The 16,124-nt window shown below is 40.9% G+C and overlaps 1 protein-coding gene across 1 annotated transcript in view; it reads left to right on the top strand.

The window, feature by feature from the left end:
* Gch1 (GTP cyclohydrolase 1) overlaps window positions 1–9,789 on the top strand; it is a 48,222-nt gene extending 38,433 nt beyond the window's left edge. Inside the window, exons 4-6 of the mRNA XM_042682564.1 lie at window positions 4,246–4,277; window positions 6,195–6,279; window positions 7,760–9,789. Of these exons, the coding sequence (XP_042538498.1) occupies window positions 4,246–4,277; window positions 6,195–6,279; window positions 7,760–7,886 (244 nt within the window). The 3' untranslated portion in view covers window positions 7,887–9,789. The remainder of the gene's footprint in view (window positions 1–4,245; window positions 4,278–6,194; window positions 6,280–7,759) is intronic.
* Window positions 9,790–16,124: the final 6,335 nt, after the last annotated feature.

Below are 16,124 nucleotides of genomic sequence, written 5' to 3'. Positions count from 1 at the left end.
TGATGATTAACACCTAAGCCACCCAAGAGGCTGACTTCTAAAGGATTGTTGTTAGGAACAAGTTGGTCAGAAAAAGTCCAACAGACTACATCTTCAAAATAATCAGCAAAAAGGAGGACTGGAGATATGACTCAAGTGCTAGAGTTGCCCGTGGAGCAAGAAAGGTGATCGAGAGTGCAAGACCCTGAGTTCAAGCCCTAGTCCCTTCAAACAAAATAAATACAACAAATAAAACTTTTATGAGTCTTAATGAGTAGGTTAAAAAAGGTGAGGTGAGAAGAGAATGGGTTATAATCAATTTTCTAGACATGCTTTCTGACTTTGTCAGTTAACTGCTAATTTCAGTTATGATAATTATTCCAGAGTACAGAAGAAACTGAAAAGCTACCTGATTAATGTGAAGCTTCCTAGTCCTGACAACAAAGCCTGATAAAGCTAGCTAATACTATAGATGATAAATGTAGTAGTAAAAAGTTTACAAATATAGTAGTGAGAATTGTGAATGTCAGAAAAATGTAACAGGCTAGTAGAAATACCGCTTCCAAACACAAAGAGAGGTTTATTACAAACTGAATTGTTTCTATTAGAATTCACAGTGACTGATGCTGCAGTGTGATGATCTGTGCTGTCACACCATTGCTGATACCTGTCTTCCTCTCACACACTCATGGAGAATAAGGCAACTCCAGGGAAGGGCCACAGGAAGGGGCTGCACAGGAGTGACAGCCTGGGCTCCATCTTCCTGTTCCTACCCTGCATCACAGGAGGTGTTCACTTGTGATCCACAGGCACGAATCACAAGCCTGGGGTTCCAAAAGCCTTCCAAAAAGCCCAAGGCAACCATTTAGTTAAAATGGCCCCTATGTGGGGGTCCTAGCAGAGATGAGTCTTCTTTCTCTGGTACACTTTTATCCATGCTGTAAAGAATTCCCACAAATGCAGTTCCAAGGGATGCGAATTTACCAAAAGGAAAAAAGGAAAGAAGCCACATGGATGAAGCGGGCAGAGGCTGGAGTTAGACAGAAGATGGAACACGTATGTAATATTACTGAAAATTCACTGGGTTCAGTGGCTCATACCTGTAATCCTAGCAACTTAGGAGGCTGAGATCTAAGGATCGTGCTTCAAAGCCAGCCTAGGCAAGAAAGTCTATGGGACTCTTATTTCCAATAAACTACCCCCCCCAAAGTGGAGCTGTGGCTCAAATGTAAAGCAAAAAAAAAAGCCCAGGCACAACACCTGGGTTCAAGCCTGAGCCCCTGTACAAAATTTAAAAAAAACCAACTACACAAACAAACTGAAAGTTTGACAAAGGAATAAGAAACGTCCAGTGTTAGCTAGGCAGATTGGAAAAGGGAGCAAATATAGCTTCTAGAAATAAAAGGTATGATGAATGAATCCAAAGTCTTGTATGCTCACTAAGTAGCAGATTAGCAGCAGATGAAAATACAGTGAACTGGAGGAAAGGTCAGAGGAAATTGTACAAAATGCAACACAGAGACAGGCATAACATATGAATGAGCATTTAAGAGCTGGAAGACCAAGAGGGTCTGCTGTACCCTTAATTAGAATTCTGAGAGCTATGAGAGGTAATGGAGCAGATACAGTATGAGAGAACGTAATGCCTAGAAAAGTCTCCAAAATATAGGCAAAATAGCAGTCTGCAGATTCCAGAAGCCTCATAAATCCCAAATAAGCGGAGTAAACTGCAAAGTACACAGACTCAAAAGTCATAAAAGCAGCCATGGAGAAAAAATATCAATTACCTTCCTGGTAACAGTGGTTAGACTTAAAATTGGGTCGCCAACAACAATATTGAAAGGCAGATAACCATCAGTGTTAAACTAGAACTCTATTCCCAACATAACACCTCTCCACAAATTATCTTTCAAGAATGAGAGCAATGGACAAGAAAGTGCGACCTCATCTCAGCAAGCAAGCTAGGAATACTGTAATTCTACTTGTGTAATAAGCTATGCTTAGGAGAAGAGAATTTAGGGGCTGTCTTGGGCAAAAGCAGGACCTTTTCTGGAAAAACAACAACAAAAAACTAATGCAAAAAGCGTTGGAAGTGTTGGGAGGGGTGGCTCAAATGTTTGGAGTGTCTACCTACCAGGCATGAGGCCCTGAGCCAAAACCCACCAAAAGAAATCGGGCAAAATAAATATTTATTTTTAACTCAAAAGAGTCATATAAATGCTGAAAATAAATGATAAATTTAATAATTTAATGATATATTTTATTCTAGTGATTGCTAATACTTTTGCTATAAATCCTTCAGCAACAATGAATCAAACCAGTGCGCGCTCTCTCTCTCTCTCTCTCTCTCTCTTTTGTTCTTGTTAGTCATGGTCCTAGGCTCTGTCCCTGAGCTCTTTTTGCTCAAGGCTAGTGCTCTACCACTTGGAGCCACAGCCAGCTTCCCTTCTGGTTTTTGAGTGGTTAATTGGAGATAAGAGTCTTCTGGGGACTTTTCTGCTCCAGCTGGCTTCAAACTGTGATCCTAGATCTCAGCCTCCTGAGTAGCAAGGGGTGAGCCACTGGCACTGGGCAAGGGATTGAGTTTTAAATCACTGTTTATTTACATTTCTGAAATATTCTGTTTTTTGTTGCATCCAATAAACATTTATATTGTAAATATAATTTAATAATACATTTAAAAATATTTCTTCCTTAGAAATTAATCAAGCTAGGATTAAGAAATTCTAAGCTCTTGAACCGGGCAACATATCTACCACATAATGACACAGGCAAGTGTTCCACTATTAAGCTGTGTCCTAGCCCAAGGAATGATCTTAACAAGAAAGCAGCTCTCTGTCAGAAGTAGGTGGACCTTGTCCTGTTAATAAAATGTTAGAGAAATTCATATTGAAGTATGGACCAATACATGGATGTCCAATGTTACAATTGCTGTCTAATATATAACATGGATTCTACTTCAGAAAAAGTGAACATCAGGAGCTGGGAAGGTGGCTCAGTGGTAGAGCGCTTTCCTTGCATGCATGAGGCCTGGGTTTGATTCCTCGCACCACATAAACAAAAAAAGCCAGAAGTGACACTGTGGCTCAAGTGGTAGAGTGCTAGCCTTGAGCTGAAGAGCTGAGAGACAGCATCCAGGCCCAGAGTTCAGACCCCATGACTGACAGAAAAAAACAACCAAAACTGAACATCAGAAGGAAATTCTTGTAAAATCAACCACATCTCCTACTGATATAACAAGTTAATCACCTGGGAAGACATCAGCAGGACCACATACACAGTCTGACCCAGTAAGAAATATGACATTTCTTCTATCTAGGAGCTTGAAAGCCACCCTCTCTCAAATTTTGTTCAAAATAAAATAATACAATTAACTCTGTCTATTTACCTACTGTGGACCTGAAGAATCAGATGGGCTCCTGCCCCCAGAGTTCCCCAGGTTGGTAAACAAGATGGTGTACATATTACTGAGTTGGTTGACACTACTGTAGTAGATTCTGTCTGAGGGGTATACTATACTAAAGAAAGAGCCATAAAATGTGTCATAAGGAAAGTGACTTCAAACTGAGTCTAAATGCATGACTGTCAGACTGTCAGGTCAGTTTTTAAAGCAAAGGTCCTTAGCATGAGTTGCCTACTGTATGTGGGTCATCCACATCACCATCTTTGTATTTAATCACTAAGAAAGGGGAGAATTCATTACTAGATATGTTGTGTTGTAAGATCAGGAGGATTTTATTTAGGAAGGGCAATCCTACTAAGCAAGTTCTTAATAAACAAATCTTGTGAAGAGATGCCTGAGGAAATCTAATCCATTCTAATTGGATTACCCTAATAGATTTAGTTGGTATAATAGATGACTTGATATTAATTAACCAATAGTCTTTTCTCATTTTTAGTTTGAACTTTAAGCTGTGATAAAACAATATGATTAATTAGAACATTTGGGACTTAGCCTGAAATTGATGACTTGTGAGCTTTAAAATTTGTTGCCTGCCTCTAATTGTGTTTTTGCTAAGTGGATGTTACACGTGGCAACCTGTGAGTTTTTTCCTTAGGGACACATGGAGACACCATTGTGCAGTGATTGATAGTCTCCTTAGACTGCGTATCCCTGTGCGGTTGTATCTTCCTCCTCTTTTCCTACCAATATCACTGCTGTTCACATCCTATTGCTTCAACGAAGTCCTTTTTGTCTTATGAGGGAGCATTCCAATTTCACTTCAAACAATGCATGATTAATACAACAAATTCTTTCTTTTCTAGGATTGTAGAAATCTACAGTAGAAGACTACAAGGTAAACTTTTGCAATCTTTATTTACAGAAAACAGGTTTTTTTTCCTTATGGAAAACGTATTTTGTATACAAGTATAATGCAAATATAATGAATAAAAGTGTGTTACAAATATGATAAGTATGATATAGAAATTAAAATATCCTAGGAAGAGAAAGTCTGTCTCAAGCCTACAAAGAAATACCTATTATATTGGCATTTTCCTTTACCCTTCCAGGCATATATTACAGGGTTTTTTTTTGTCGGTCGTGGAGCTTGAACTCTGGGCCTGAGTGCTGTCCCTGCGCTCTTCAGCTCAAGGCGAGCTCTCTACCACTTGAGCTACAGTGCTACTTCCAGTTTTCTGGTGGTTTATCGGAGATAAGAGTTTGGCTTTGAACCCATCCTCAGATCTCAGCCTCCTGAGTAGCTAGGATTACAGGCGTGAGCCACCGGCACCTGGCGTATATTACTGTTTTTAAATCAGCTTAGTTATGTTAAATCTAGATAAGAATGGGTCTCCAGACCATTTTTGTTTAATGCTGGTTATTTTTGAAGTAGGATTTCTTTTTCTGCTCAGGTGGCATCTGGACTTTGATCCATATTGTAGGCTTACCATTGTAACTGGATGACAAGTACACCACTACACCAGCTCTTGGTTGAGAGGGGGTGTTTCCATACTTTTTTCTGCCCAAGCTGGCCTCAAATTGCAGTCTTCATAATCTCAACCTCTCAAACAGTGAGGATTACATGAGTGAACCACTGGTACCTGACTCAATGATTTTGTTTTGTTTTTTTGTGGTCATGGGGCTTGAACTATGGGCCTGGGCACTGTCCCTGAGCTCTTCAGCTCAAGGCTAGTGCTCTACCATCTTGAGCCACAGTGCCACTTCTGGTTTTCTGGTGGTTTATTGGAGATAAGAGTCTCATGGACTTTCCTGTCCAGGCTGGCTTTGAATGGCGATCCTCAGATCTCAGCCTCCTTAGTGGCTAGGATTACAGGAGTGAGCCTGCTTGACTCAATGATTCTTAAAACAGTTTTTTTTCCTCCCCTCTCCACATATATGTAACTATCTCATTCAATTTGGATGGCTCTTTAGAATTCTATTATAGGTACCATACCTTGATTTTCTGATAGACATTTGAAAATTTTTTGCCAGTCTTATGGTTGCAATGCTTCAATGAAGACCTTTGTATATATTCAAAGATAAATTGTTGTAGTCAGCACAAGGAATTGCATTGTTCATATGAAATCATTGGTTCTTAATAATTTAATAAATCATCCCTTTTGTTAATCCTCTTGCAATGGCTTATTTGTTCCACTCCAGCTCAGTTAAGATGCTATTAACCAGGGATCTGTTGGTTTTACTGCACATGTAAGGGTTAGTTACTACTCCAGTCCCTTCCTTGTAGAAAGGCTGGAGGGCCAGGGGTCCTTTGGAGGGCGGGCTCTTTAGTAACTCCAGGGTCAGTGAAGGAACTGAGCAGGAGCATCCTGTGGCTTAGTCAGCAGACAACACAAACTGGCAAAAGCTGGTATGTCTTGGCACCTAAGCCTCACAGAGGTCTGCTTTTTAAGATTGTCTGTTTTTATTTTGGTACCCTGTATCTTGTATATATGTTTATCTGATTTGAGAAAGGGAAGGGAAATAACAAAATGGTGAGACAAAGGGCGAACCAATACAGCAGTGATACTCACAAGATACGTTGGAAATGAACTTTACAGTTTGTGGGGGGAGGGGAGTGAGGGGAGAGAAAGTAGAAAAAAAAAAACCAAGAGGGGATAACACTGTTGGACAAGAAATGTCGAACCCCTCTGTGACCCCTCTGTACATCACCTTTACAATAAAATTAAATTAAAAGTATTTTAAGTATTCTAAGGGTAAGAAGCTTTCAGCTGTTTGTATCAGCTTTCAACTTTGATGTGTATCACATCTGCAGTGCAAGAGCGCCTTACAAAACAAATCGCTGTTGCCATCACAGAAGCCTTGCAGCCTGCTGGAGTTGGGGTGGTGGTTGAAGCAACGTAAGTCTAAACCCTTCTTTGATAGTCTTGTAGTGCGCACAACCACTGGTTCTGACTGCAGCACTCCTCCTTTCTCTAGGACCATGATGCCTCACAGGTTTTACTAATGCTCTCCATCTCTGAGCTGGAAAGAGTCTTTATCCCTCTTGCATCCACTGTAATGCTGATAGAGGAATCCAGGCACAGAGACAGGGTTTTGGTGAGCATTGTGGAGCGGCAGGAAGTTGTAAACTTAGCTGCAAAGATTTGTATACGTAGCATTTTATGTCGTGTCTTTCTTTATTCATTAGCTTTTTCTTGGCCCAAGCAGCTTTTCTAATGCTTTCTGTCCTTCCTTCTTCCCTCCTTCCCTCTTTCCTTGCCTGTCTTCTTTTCCTTTCTCTCTCCCTTCTTCTTTCACCCCTCTCTTCCTTCCTCCTTGCTCTTCCCTTTCTTCTTTCCTTCCCTTTATCCCTTCCTTCCTCCCTAACTCCTTCTTCTAGTTTTTGTAATATCTGTCACACATTTTCAAAATAGAGAAACCTAAGAATTTATAGAAGGGGCAACTAAAAGACTTCTTTTTAAAGAGAAAAGTTTGTTTTAATGTTTAAAGTTTAGATTTTAATGGGTACATAAACATGTAAAAGTCATCTGTCTGTATTGGGCGGGTATCCTGTGATAGTCTGATACATACATGTTGCATAATGTCCACCAACATTTGTAATTTTTATGGGAAAAAATTCCAACTCCTTTCTTCTAGCTTATTGAAATAGGTAGCACATCATCTTTCTCTGTATCCCTACTCCGCAGTAGCACACTGAAACTTGTTCTATCTCATTGAAACTCAGTGCCCATTGACCAAACTCCTCGTTCTCTATCTCCTGCACTCCACAGCACTGGAAACCATTTTACTCTCAACTTACATGAGGTCAATTTTTTTTATTTACATATGAGTGTGTTGCTTATTTCACTCCACATAAAGAGGTCCAGCTGCAGATTCTTCTTTGGGTTATAATGGATTATGAGAATTACACCATGTCAGGGGAGGGGCAGCTGTCTTCCATTCTATGTGTAGAGTACCATGAGCTCTGGGTAGGTTGTCTGGCTTCACCAGGTTGCTGAGACCCACTGGTCCCATTACCTGGATTAGGCCAGGAATGACCAGCATACTTGATTGTTTCTCTGAGTGCCTAAGCTAACACGGTGCCATCTTAGATCTGAAAATGGATCAAGTGAGAATTCTGAATATCCTATGATCTAGAACTCATATATCTATATTAGACTCTTTCTGTTATTCTCACCTAGGAAGAAAACTCCATTATTCTTCTCTTGTTGGATATAGCAAGGCCTTAACTATTCCTAATTAGAAAAGCTGAAAGACTTTTTAAAAAGTTTCATAAAAAGTTTCCCTTGGTTCTGTGAACTGATATTATGAATCTTTGAGCTTTGCTTCACCTTTTAAAATCCAAGCTACTTAAGCCTTGGTTGTCTTGTCTCGTAGGCACATGTGTATGGTAATGCGGGGGGTGCAGAAGATGAACAGCAAAACTGTGACCAGCACGATGCTGGGTGTGTTCCGGGAAGACCCAAAGACTCGGGAGGAGTTTCTAACCCTGATCAGGACCTGAACGTCTCTATGCAGTGGGGTGTGCTATCTGCCCTCTCTGTCTTCATTGTCTACATTCCATTTTCAACTGCTGTCAATGTGAACTTCACTTGTCACTGATTGTACTTAAAAATTATTTATAGGAAATTAAATAAAAATAATTACCAAAGGGGTGAGCCCTCTACATTCTTCTTGCCACCTTTTAGTGGCAATGTTAAACTGCCAATAATAAGTTCTGTGCACAAACCACTGTCATTCAGATAACCCTAAAGGTGCAGGCAAAGAGGTGACTCCATGGTTGACATTGTTTAATACTCTGAGTGATCAGCATGGGAGCATTGGGCGTGGGTGTGAACTGTGGGCCACCATACTGGTTTTTCCTCTTCCCACAGAAATAGTACCACATCTGAAGAGCTTAAGTAATGTATGTGTAGGTGGTGTATTGCTCCATGAATACAAAGTCCCATAGGCTCCGCTTTCACTGTGTTGATGAAACCTCCAGTGGCATTTTATTTTTTAATATTTTTATTAATCATTCCCTTGTAATGTTAGTCTCTGAGGGAAGGTGATAGAATATCGTCGGTATGTGGTTTTTTTTTTTTTAAACCTTATTGTAAGTTAAAAAGGCACATTTCTACCTGCTATCCTTTTAAAATTTGATTAGAGAGAAAGTGTCCCTGAAGTTGTTTACGAGTTTATTCTCATGTTATTCTACGGGGATTGAGACCTTTAATTCTCTGTGTCTTGATGAGAATATCACACCATTCACTGTGTACTTTTTTCCTTGTTTTTTAAAAGAAAGCCATTAATTTAAGGCTTGGTACTGAATTGCAAGTAACTAGTTCTTACTGTTTCCACTTTAGAAGTCCCTTGGGAATTTACTTTGTGTGATCCACATAGAGGCCTTAAAGCAGGTTTCATTTTAATCCTATGAAATTTAAAAAAAAAAAAATATTTTCAGAGGCTCTTGAGAGTATCCACCCCTCCAGGGTCTGTAGAACTCTAGCTTACATGGATCTGAAATGCTCAGAGTGAACTGATAGTCGCTGGCATTGGAGCTGTGCACATTGCTTTGTGCCAGAGGCTCTGGGGAGCTCTGGTCTTGTTTCCCTTCTGCTTCCTGTGGATGGTAGTGTTCAGTGTAAGTTTGTTCAGGTGGTATAGATATTGCAGTCCAGTAACTTTTGCCTTATTAGTATTTATCTTAAAATTTCCTCCACTGGGGCAGTGTGGGTCAAATTAAAACAAAGTACTCTTAAGCTCCCTTACAAACACACAAAGAAGATTGTTGAATAAAGAAGTCTCTCATTTGATTGACAGAGTGCTCTTCAAATTTATCTCTGCCACTTAGATACCATTAAGCTTATGATAGAGCAAGATGGCAGAGGTGTTTGGTTTTGTTTCATCTCTACCACTTCTCTGGCCTTTTCTATATTTGGAGTTTCTAAAGTACAGTGCTAGTGGATTTTGAGTTTTTATTTAAATCTAACCTCGTAAAAATATTAGCCTGCTTAATATTTAGACATTTCTAGGTAGAATTCTACATATTAAATTCATGTTTGCTTTTTAAAAGTAAAAATAAATATGAGACTTGAAGGACCAAAGAAATTATCTATAAATTAATCATCCTGAGATTATTTACATTCCTCTGTTCATCCATTTTCCAGAAGTGTTCTTCTAAATGTCTGATATGTCTACAGTCTTGGTGATAAATGCAAAGTAATGATTGTGTCTGTTTTTCTCTGGTCTGTAGTACTTCTAGTTTTCCTTCCCACATCCATGGCACTGAGTCCACTTGGGGCATTTTAAAAACTTTGATGCATTTAAATGTATTGTTCAATTATGTTGTTTATTTGAATTTTATGTATCTGTATGTGTGTTCCTGAAGTTGGTTCTATTTAAATTATTAAAGTGGTATAACTTTGTTCCTGTGAAAGTTTCTTTTTTCAGCCACCATGTAACTATGTATCCATTCAATGATTTTGACTCTGTTTTGTCTAGCAGAGATTCCCATCACAAGAGCTTCTTGAATCACTTAGGCTGTTAGAAGATACATTTCAGTGGCAGCATACTATAACCTCATGGTCCTTTCTCTTGGGTGTTTGGTTGGGGAGTTACTGAGGTCAACCTTTTGTTGAAGGGAATCTGGAGTGAGGGTTTTTTTTTTCTTTTTTTCTTTTTGGTTGGTCATGGGGTTTGAACTCTGGGCCTAGGCACTATCCCTCAGCTCTTCAGCTCAAGGCGAGAGCTCTACCACATGAGCCACAGTGCCACTTCCAGTTTTCTGGTGGTTTATTGGAGATAAGAGTCTCACAAGAGGGGCTGGGAAGATGGCTCAGTGGTAGAGCACATGCCTTGCATGCCTGAGGCCCTGGGTTCGATTCCTCAGCACCACATAAGCAAAAGGAAAAAAGCTGGAAGTGGCGCTGTGGCTCAAGTGGTAGAGCGCTAGCCTTGAGCTGAAGAGCTGAGGGACAGTGCCCAGGCCCAGAGTTCAGGCCCCACAACCGGACCCAAAAAAAAAAAAAAAAGAGTTTCACAAGACTTTTCGGCTTGGGCTGGCTTTGAACCACAATCCTCAAACTTCAGCCTCCTGAGTAGCTAGGATTACAGGTGTGAGTCACCAGCGCCCAACTTGCAGTAAGCGTCTTAATCTGCATGTCCTTTGTATCCCTCCGGGCTCCTAATCCTAGTTTACTGGTGTTAGGTTTTTAAAAAGAGGTAGCCAAGTAAGAACAGCAGCACGCACGTGGTATTCAGGTAAGGGGTAGGTTTATTCAGTAGACCTGCTGGGACCAGGCAAGGGTGGCACTCCACATGGCTGGGAAAGGCCTAGGAAAGAGAGAGAGCTGGGAAAGAGAGAGAGGAAAGAGAGAGAAAAGAGCTAGAAAAGAGCAGCGAGAGAGCTGAGAGAGCCGAGAGCAGAGAGAGAGCCAAGAGCAGAGAGAGCTAGAAAAGAAAGGAGAGAGAGCATCTGGGACTGGGCTAGGCCTTATCTAGGGTATGGGCGGAGAAAGGTGTGGCCACATCAAATTCAGATGTGACCTCAGCGGATGCAGATGTGACCTCTTCCAGGTGTCCCAGTTGCCTAGGTAACGCAGGTACTGGGTGGAGACTTTGCTGCGAGGAGGGTGGAGTCTGCTCGCCATCCAGGAGCGGACCTTACAACTGGTACCTCCAGCTTCTGGGTGTGGCACTGACTCCTGTGTGGGAGCTGTTGAGGAAAGAAGATGGAGGGTGTGGGGAAGAGCACCTGGAGGAAGCGGACCAGAGTGGAAGAGGATTCCCATCATTGTTCTTGAAAGAGTCCACCCTGGGAAAAACCTCCAGTGAGGAGCAAAGGGTTCTTCCTGCCTTCTTTCTGCACTTAAACTCAGTACCCTCACTGCTTCTTGCATTCTCCCCCAAGACAACAGCTGTGGCCTTACTGAATGTCTGTGTAACCAAGTGTGGGGCATTGGAGTGGCCTTATGCTCCTTGTAGCACCCTGTAGCAGTTGGTAGAGAATCTATTCACTCCAGCTACAAATGCTTATTGTATTCATAAACTGCTTTGTTAAATGACAATTCCTTTGTACAACTGCTTAAAGATAATGATAAAACAAGTTGAAAGAAAAAAACAGTCCTAAAAGCACAACTCACAGGTGTCCCATACTGAGTTACTTAGCCCAAGCTGATGCTCTCTCTTTTTTTTTTTCCACCCAAGACTGCTTGGTAAAGAAGAATCTGTGTCAGTGCAGTGCCTAAAGATTCACCACAGTGGCCACCGGTCTTCCAAAGAGCATGACAAGAAGAGGCTGTCTCAATGAAGACATAGAAGTGGAGCTGTGGCTCGGGTGATGAGACTGCCAACCTTGAGTAAAATAACTAAAGGTCAGTGCCCTGAGTTCAAGTCCTAATGCATTCTCTCTCTGTCTTTCTCACCACACACACACACACACACACACACACACACACACACACACACACACACACACACACACACACACACACACACACACATTACCCCATACCTCCCAGAGACACAATATATCTAAAATATTTTTACCAGTCGTGGGTCTTGAATTCAGGGCCTGGCTGGTATCTCTGAGAGTCTTTGTGCTTAAGGCTAGTGCTCTCCCATTTGAGGCATAGCACCACTTTTGTTTTTTTGTTTTTGTTTGTTTGTTTGTTTTCTGAGTAGTTTATTGGAGTCTTATGGACTTTCCTGCCTGTGCTGGCTTTGAACCATGATCCTCAGCTCTCAGCCTCCTGAGTACCAAGGATTATAGGCATGGGCCACTGGTGCCGGCTTATTTTTAATTTTTATTATGCAAAACGAAACATAGAGCAATATAACTAACATGAAGTGTGAAGCTTTGAGTTCAAACCTCAATATCACCACCACCAAAAAAAAAAAAGAAAGGTACAGAAATTTCTAGATTCTCTTTTCCTTCCTACCTTATTCTTAGAGTTTATTTGGTCATTACTTTTGAGAAAGCCTGTGTTTACCCTACCATATGTCCACTGTGGAATGGCTGGCTATCTAAATGAACTGATTGAGCCCAGTTGGCCTAGGTCTGTCTGCTTTTAGCTTGAACAGGACTTGGCTGTGGAACTTAAAGCTCTAGACCCTCAGGTTTGCCAAAGAGTTTTTCCATTGTCCTTTTTTTCTTTTCTTTCCTTTTTGTTTTTGTTTTTCTGAGTCGGTCCTTTTTGGGCAGGCTACAGTTTAAAAACACTTATCACATGTCTTCTTTGGCATCAATGTGGAGGATCATTTGGCTGCCAAGATTTCGGTTAAGTGGGCGGGGTGGTTAACTTTTTCCATTTCCTGGAAAAGATGTGTCCTATAAAATCACATCACCTCGAGGGTCTGTTGCTGGGAATTCCAAGATTTGGGTTGAGTAGCAGGAGCATTTGGGTTTCCCCAACCCTGACTTCTTCAGCTGGTTTCTATGACACTCTGAATGGACTTTCAGGTTTGGTCTGGCATGGGGGAGGGGAGGGGGCAGGGCGGGGCAGAAAAGTGACATCCCAGGCTTCACATTGAAGTAGCTTCTTTTATTTTATTCCCTCCCTAGCAGTACATACAGTTCAGCCTAGAAGTTCTGGTAGGCTAGCATACACATTACAGATTCCTACTAAACCCACCCACCTTTCCTTTTATTTCTACATTCCACTGTTTGTTTTGAGCAATGTGTCCACAACCCTGACCTTCTGAGAAATCCTTTAGTTTTTAGAACTGACTGTTCAATCCAAAGAAATGTGGTTGAGTGTTGGTAACAGCTGAGAAGGCTGCACTGTGGGGTCCTGTGATGAAATTATGAAATACGTGAGTGTGTGTGTGTGTGTGTGTGTGAGTGTGTAAATTCCCTGAGGCTGTTGGCTTTCTTTTAGTTTTGGAAATTTACAAAAGGTTTACTTAATGAAGTGTTGTAAGGGAACTCAGTCATGAGAAAAAGAGAAGCCACCACTTAAAAGTCCAAACTGGGAGTCTTTATTGGAGAGTCGTGGACTGCTGGTAGACTTTTGTCTCAAAGATCAGAAGTGGCAAAGCAGCTATAAGGTATGAGAAATTTATCCTAACAAGTGTTATATATAAGCAAAGAAAACCAAATAAGGACACTTAAACCTAATAAAGGTGTTAAATATAAGCAAAGCAAACCATCAAGGAAACAATCAGGGGAAATCAAGGGCCAATTATCTAAGGTAAGTAAAACTTTTCTGGAGCTTAACTACTCTGGACACTTTGTAATCCAAAGAATATACTATATTACCTCTACAGCTTTTCAGAGCTGTGTGGAAAGCAGCCTTCACCCAGCAAAGCATCAAGATGGCTGTAACGACAAGGCATATTACTTCAAGGAATATTGCTTAGACCCAGTCTTCTTACTTCAAAAGCATGGAAAAACACGACACTATAGGAAGTGGGGAAAGGACCCTGTCTCTTCCCCCACAGGACATGGGAGCAAGAAGCTTAAGTGGTGGTCCTTATCCAGAGTGGTTTTTGTACTTTCTAGACTAGGCTGGGGAAGCTGGCTTAAACTTTTCATAGCTAAGTGGTCCCCTGGCAATCTTTCTTTTCTTTCTCTCTTTCTCTCTGTCTCTCTGTCTCTCTTTCTTTTCTTTCCTTCCTTCTTTCTTTCTCTTTCTTTCCTTCTTTCTTTCCTCCTTCCTTCCTTCCTTTCTTTCTTTCTTTCTTTTTTTTTTTTTGGGTCCGGTCGTGGGGCCTGAACTCTGGGCCTGGGCACTGTCCCTCAGCTCTTCAGCTCAAGGCTAGCGCTCTACCACTTGAGCCACAGCACCACTTCTGGCTTTTTTCTTTTTGCTTATGTGGTGCTGGGGAATTGAACCCAGGGCCTCATGCATGCAAGTGCTCTACCACTGAGCCACCTTCCCAGCCCTCTTTCTTTCTTTCTTTCTTTCTTTCTTTCTTTCTTTCTTTCTTTCTTTCTTTCTTTCTTTCTTTCTTTCTTTCTTTCTTTCTTTCTTTCTTTCCTCTCTTTCTCTCTTTCTCTCTTTCTTTCTCTCTCTCTCTCTCTCTCTCTCTTTCTCTCTTTCTCTCTTTCTTTCTTTCTCTTTTGCTGTTGTGGGACTTGAACTCAGGGCCTGGGCACTGTCCCTGAACTTCTTTGCTCAAAGCTAGCACTCTACTACTTTGAACTACAGCTCCATTTCCTGTTTTCTGGTGATTAACTGGAGAGTCTCTTTGACTTTCCTGCCTTTTCTGGCTTTGAACTTGATCCTCAGATCTCAGCTAAGATCACAGTTGTGAGCTGGGCTCACCTGGCAACTTTTAATTCAAACAGGAAACTGGGTTAAATTGGCTCTATAATTCTATTTTGATGTTATTATCCAGTAATGGAGACAACAGGCTTAATCTTTTTGGACATTCCAGTATGGTCAAGAGATTACTTTTTATTCTCAAGACAAAATTACCCTCAGGGAGTTTGCCATTCACTTAACATTTTAAAGGAAGGGATGTGATAGACACTGTATTTTATTTGAAAGATTAATTTATCTTTTGCTACTCTAAAAAAAGATTGTTTAATAGTCCACCTCTGAATCATTTAGGTGTGGCTTCTCTTTAGAATGTGGGCAAAGCGAAGGAAAACAAAAGTTACTGTTCCAAGAACAACTCCCAAAGGAGTGGCCACTATTATAGTATAGCCTTTTATTTATATTTTAAATATTTAAATCTCCTAGTAGTTTCTTTTTTGTCTTATTTCCTAACTCTGGTTTATTTTTAATTTTTTTCTTGTCATCTGTCCCTACTATCCTGCCTTATTTCCCTCTTGAATGACTTTAAGTCCCTTTAATCTTAGAAGTGATTTTAGAGGGTCATCAACTCTTCTTATGGCTACTTCCTGCTAAGAAGAGAGATTAAGAAGCCACTCCTCTATTTATGTAATAGCTTGGAGGTTCAGTGACAGGAAATCCAGTGGTAGGCTGCTAGGCTTGGCTCAAGACAAAAAGACATCAAGAACAACTCTGTGATTAGTTACTGTAAGTGAAGGACTAAGCTAACTCCATTCAAAACAAGCCATCATCTCCTGTAAAACTGACCTCAGGTTAAACTTAAGGGACAAAACAGTTATTGGAAAAACCAGGTCTCTGGGGGCCGCTCGGGGGTCACGAGTTCAAGACTAACATAAGCAATACTCTTTTTTTTTTAAATACAATTTTATTGTTATTATTATTTTGGTTGGTCCTGGGGCCTGAACTCTGGGCCTGGGCGCTGTCCCTCAGCTCTTCAGCTCAAGGCTAGCGCCCTACCGCTTGAACCACAGCACCACTTCTGGCTTTTTTCTGCTTATATGGTGCTGAGGAATCGAACGCAGGGCCTCATGCATGTGAGGCAATCACTCTACCACTGAGCCACCTTCCCAGCCCTATTGTTATTCTTAAAGTTGTTGTGCAGAAGGGTTACCATTTACTAAGTCAGGTAATGAGTACAATTCTTTTTGGATGTCATCCCTTCCTTCACTTGCCCCTAGTTGCCCCCTCACGTCCCTGCCCACAAGTCACATAGTTTATTTTCCACATCGTGTATAATGAGTGCCATGAATGCATTTGTTCATCCTTCCTTCCTCCATTTCGGTGCTATCCCTTTACCCCCATAAAAAGACAAAAAAAAAAAAAATCCCAACAAACCCAAACAAACAACATCAACACCACCACCACCACTACCACCACCAGCAGCAGCAACAACAACAACAACAAAAAAAAACATAATCATTTCCTAGAATTCATTTCAATAAATAGTATTTTAAATGTTC

Source organism: Dipodomys spectabilis, unplaced genomic scaffold (genome assembly GCF_019054845.1).
Source record: "Dipodomys spectabilis isolate Male_0828 unplaced genomic scaffold, ASM1905484v1 ptg000073l, whole genome shotgun sequence".
NCBI classification, from domain to species: Eukaryota; Metazoa; Chordata; class Mammalia; order Rodentia; family Heteromyidae; genus Dipodomys; species Dipodomys spectabilis.
This window is presented reverse-complemented; position numbering and strand designations above follow the sequence as displayed.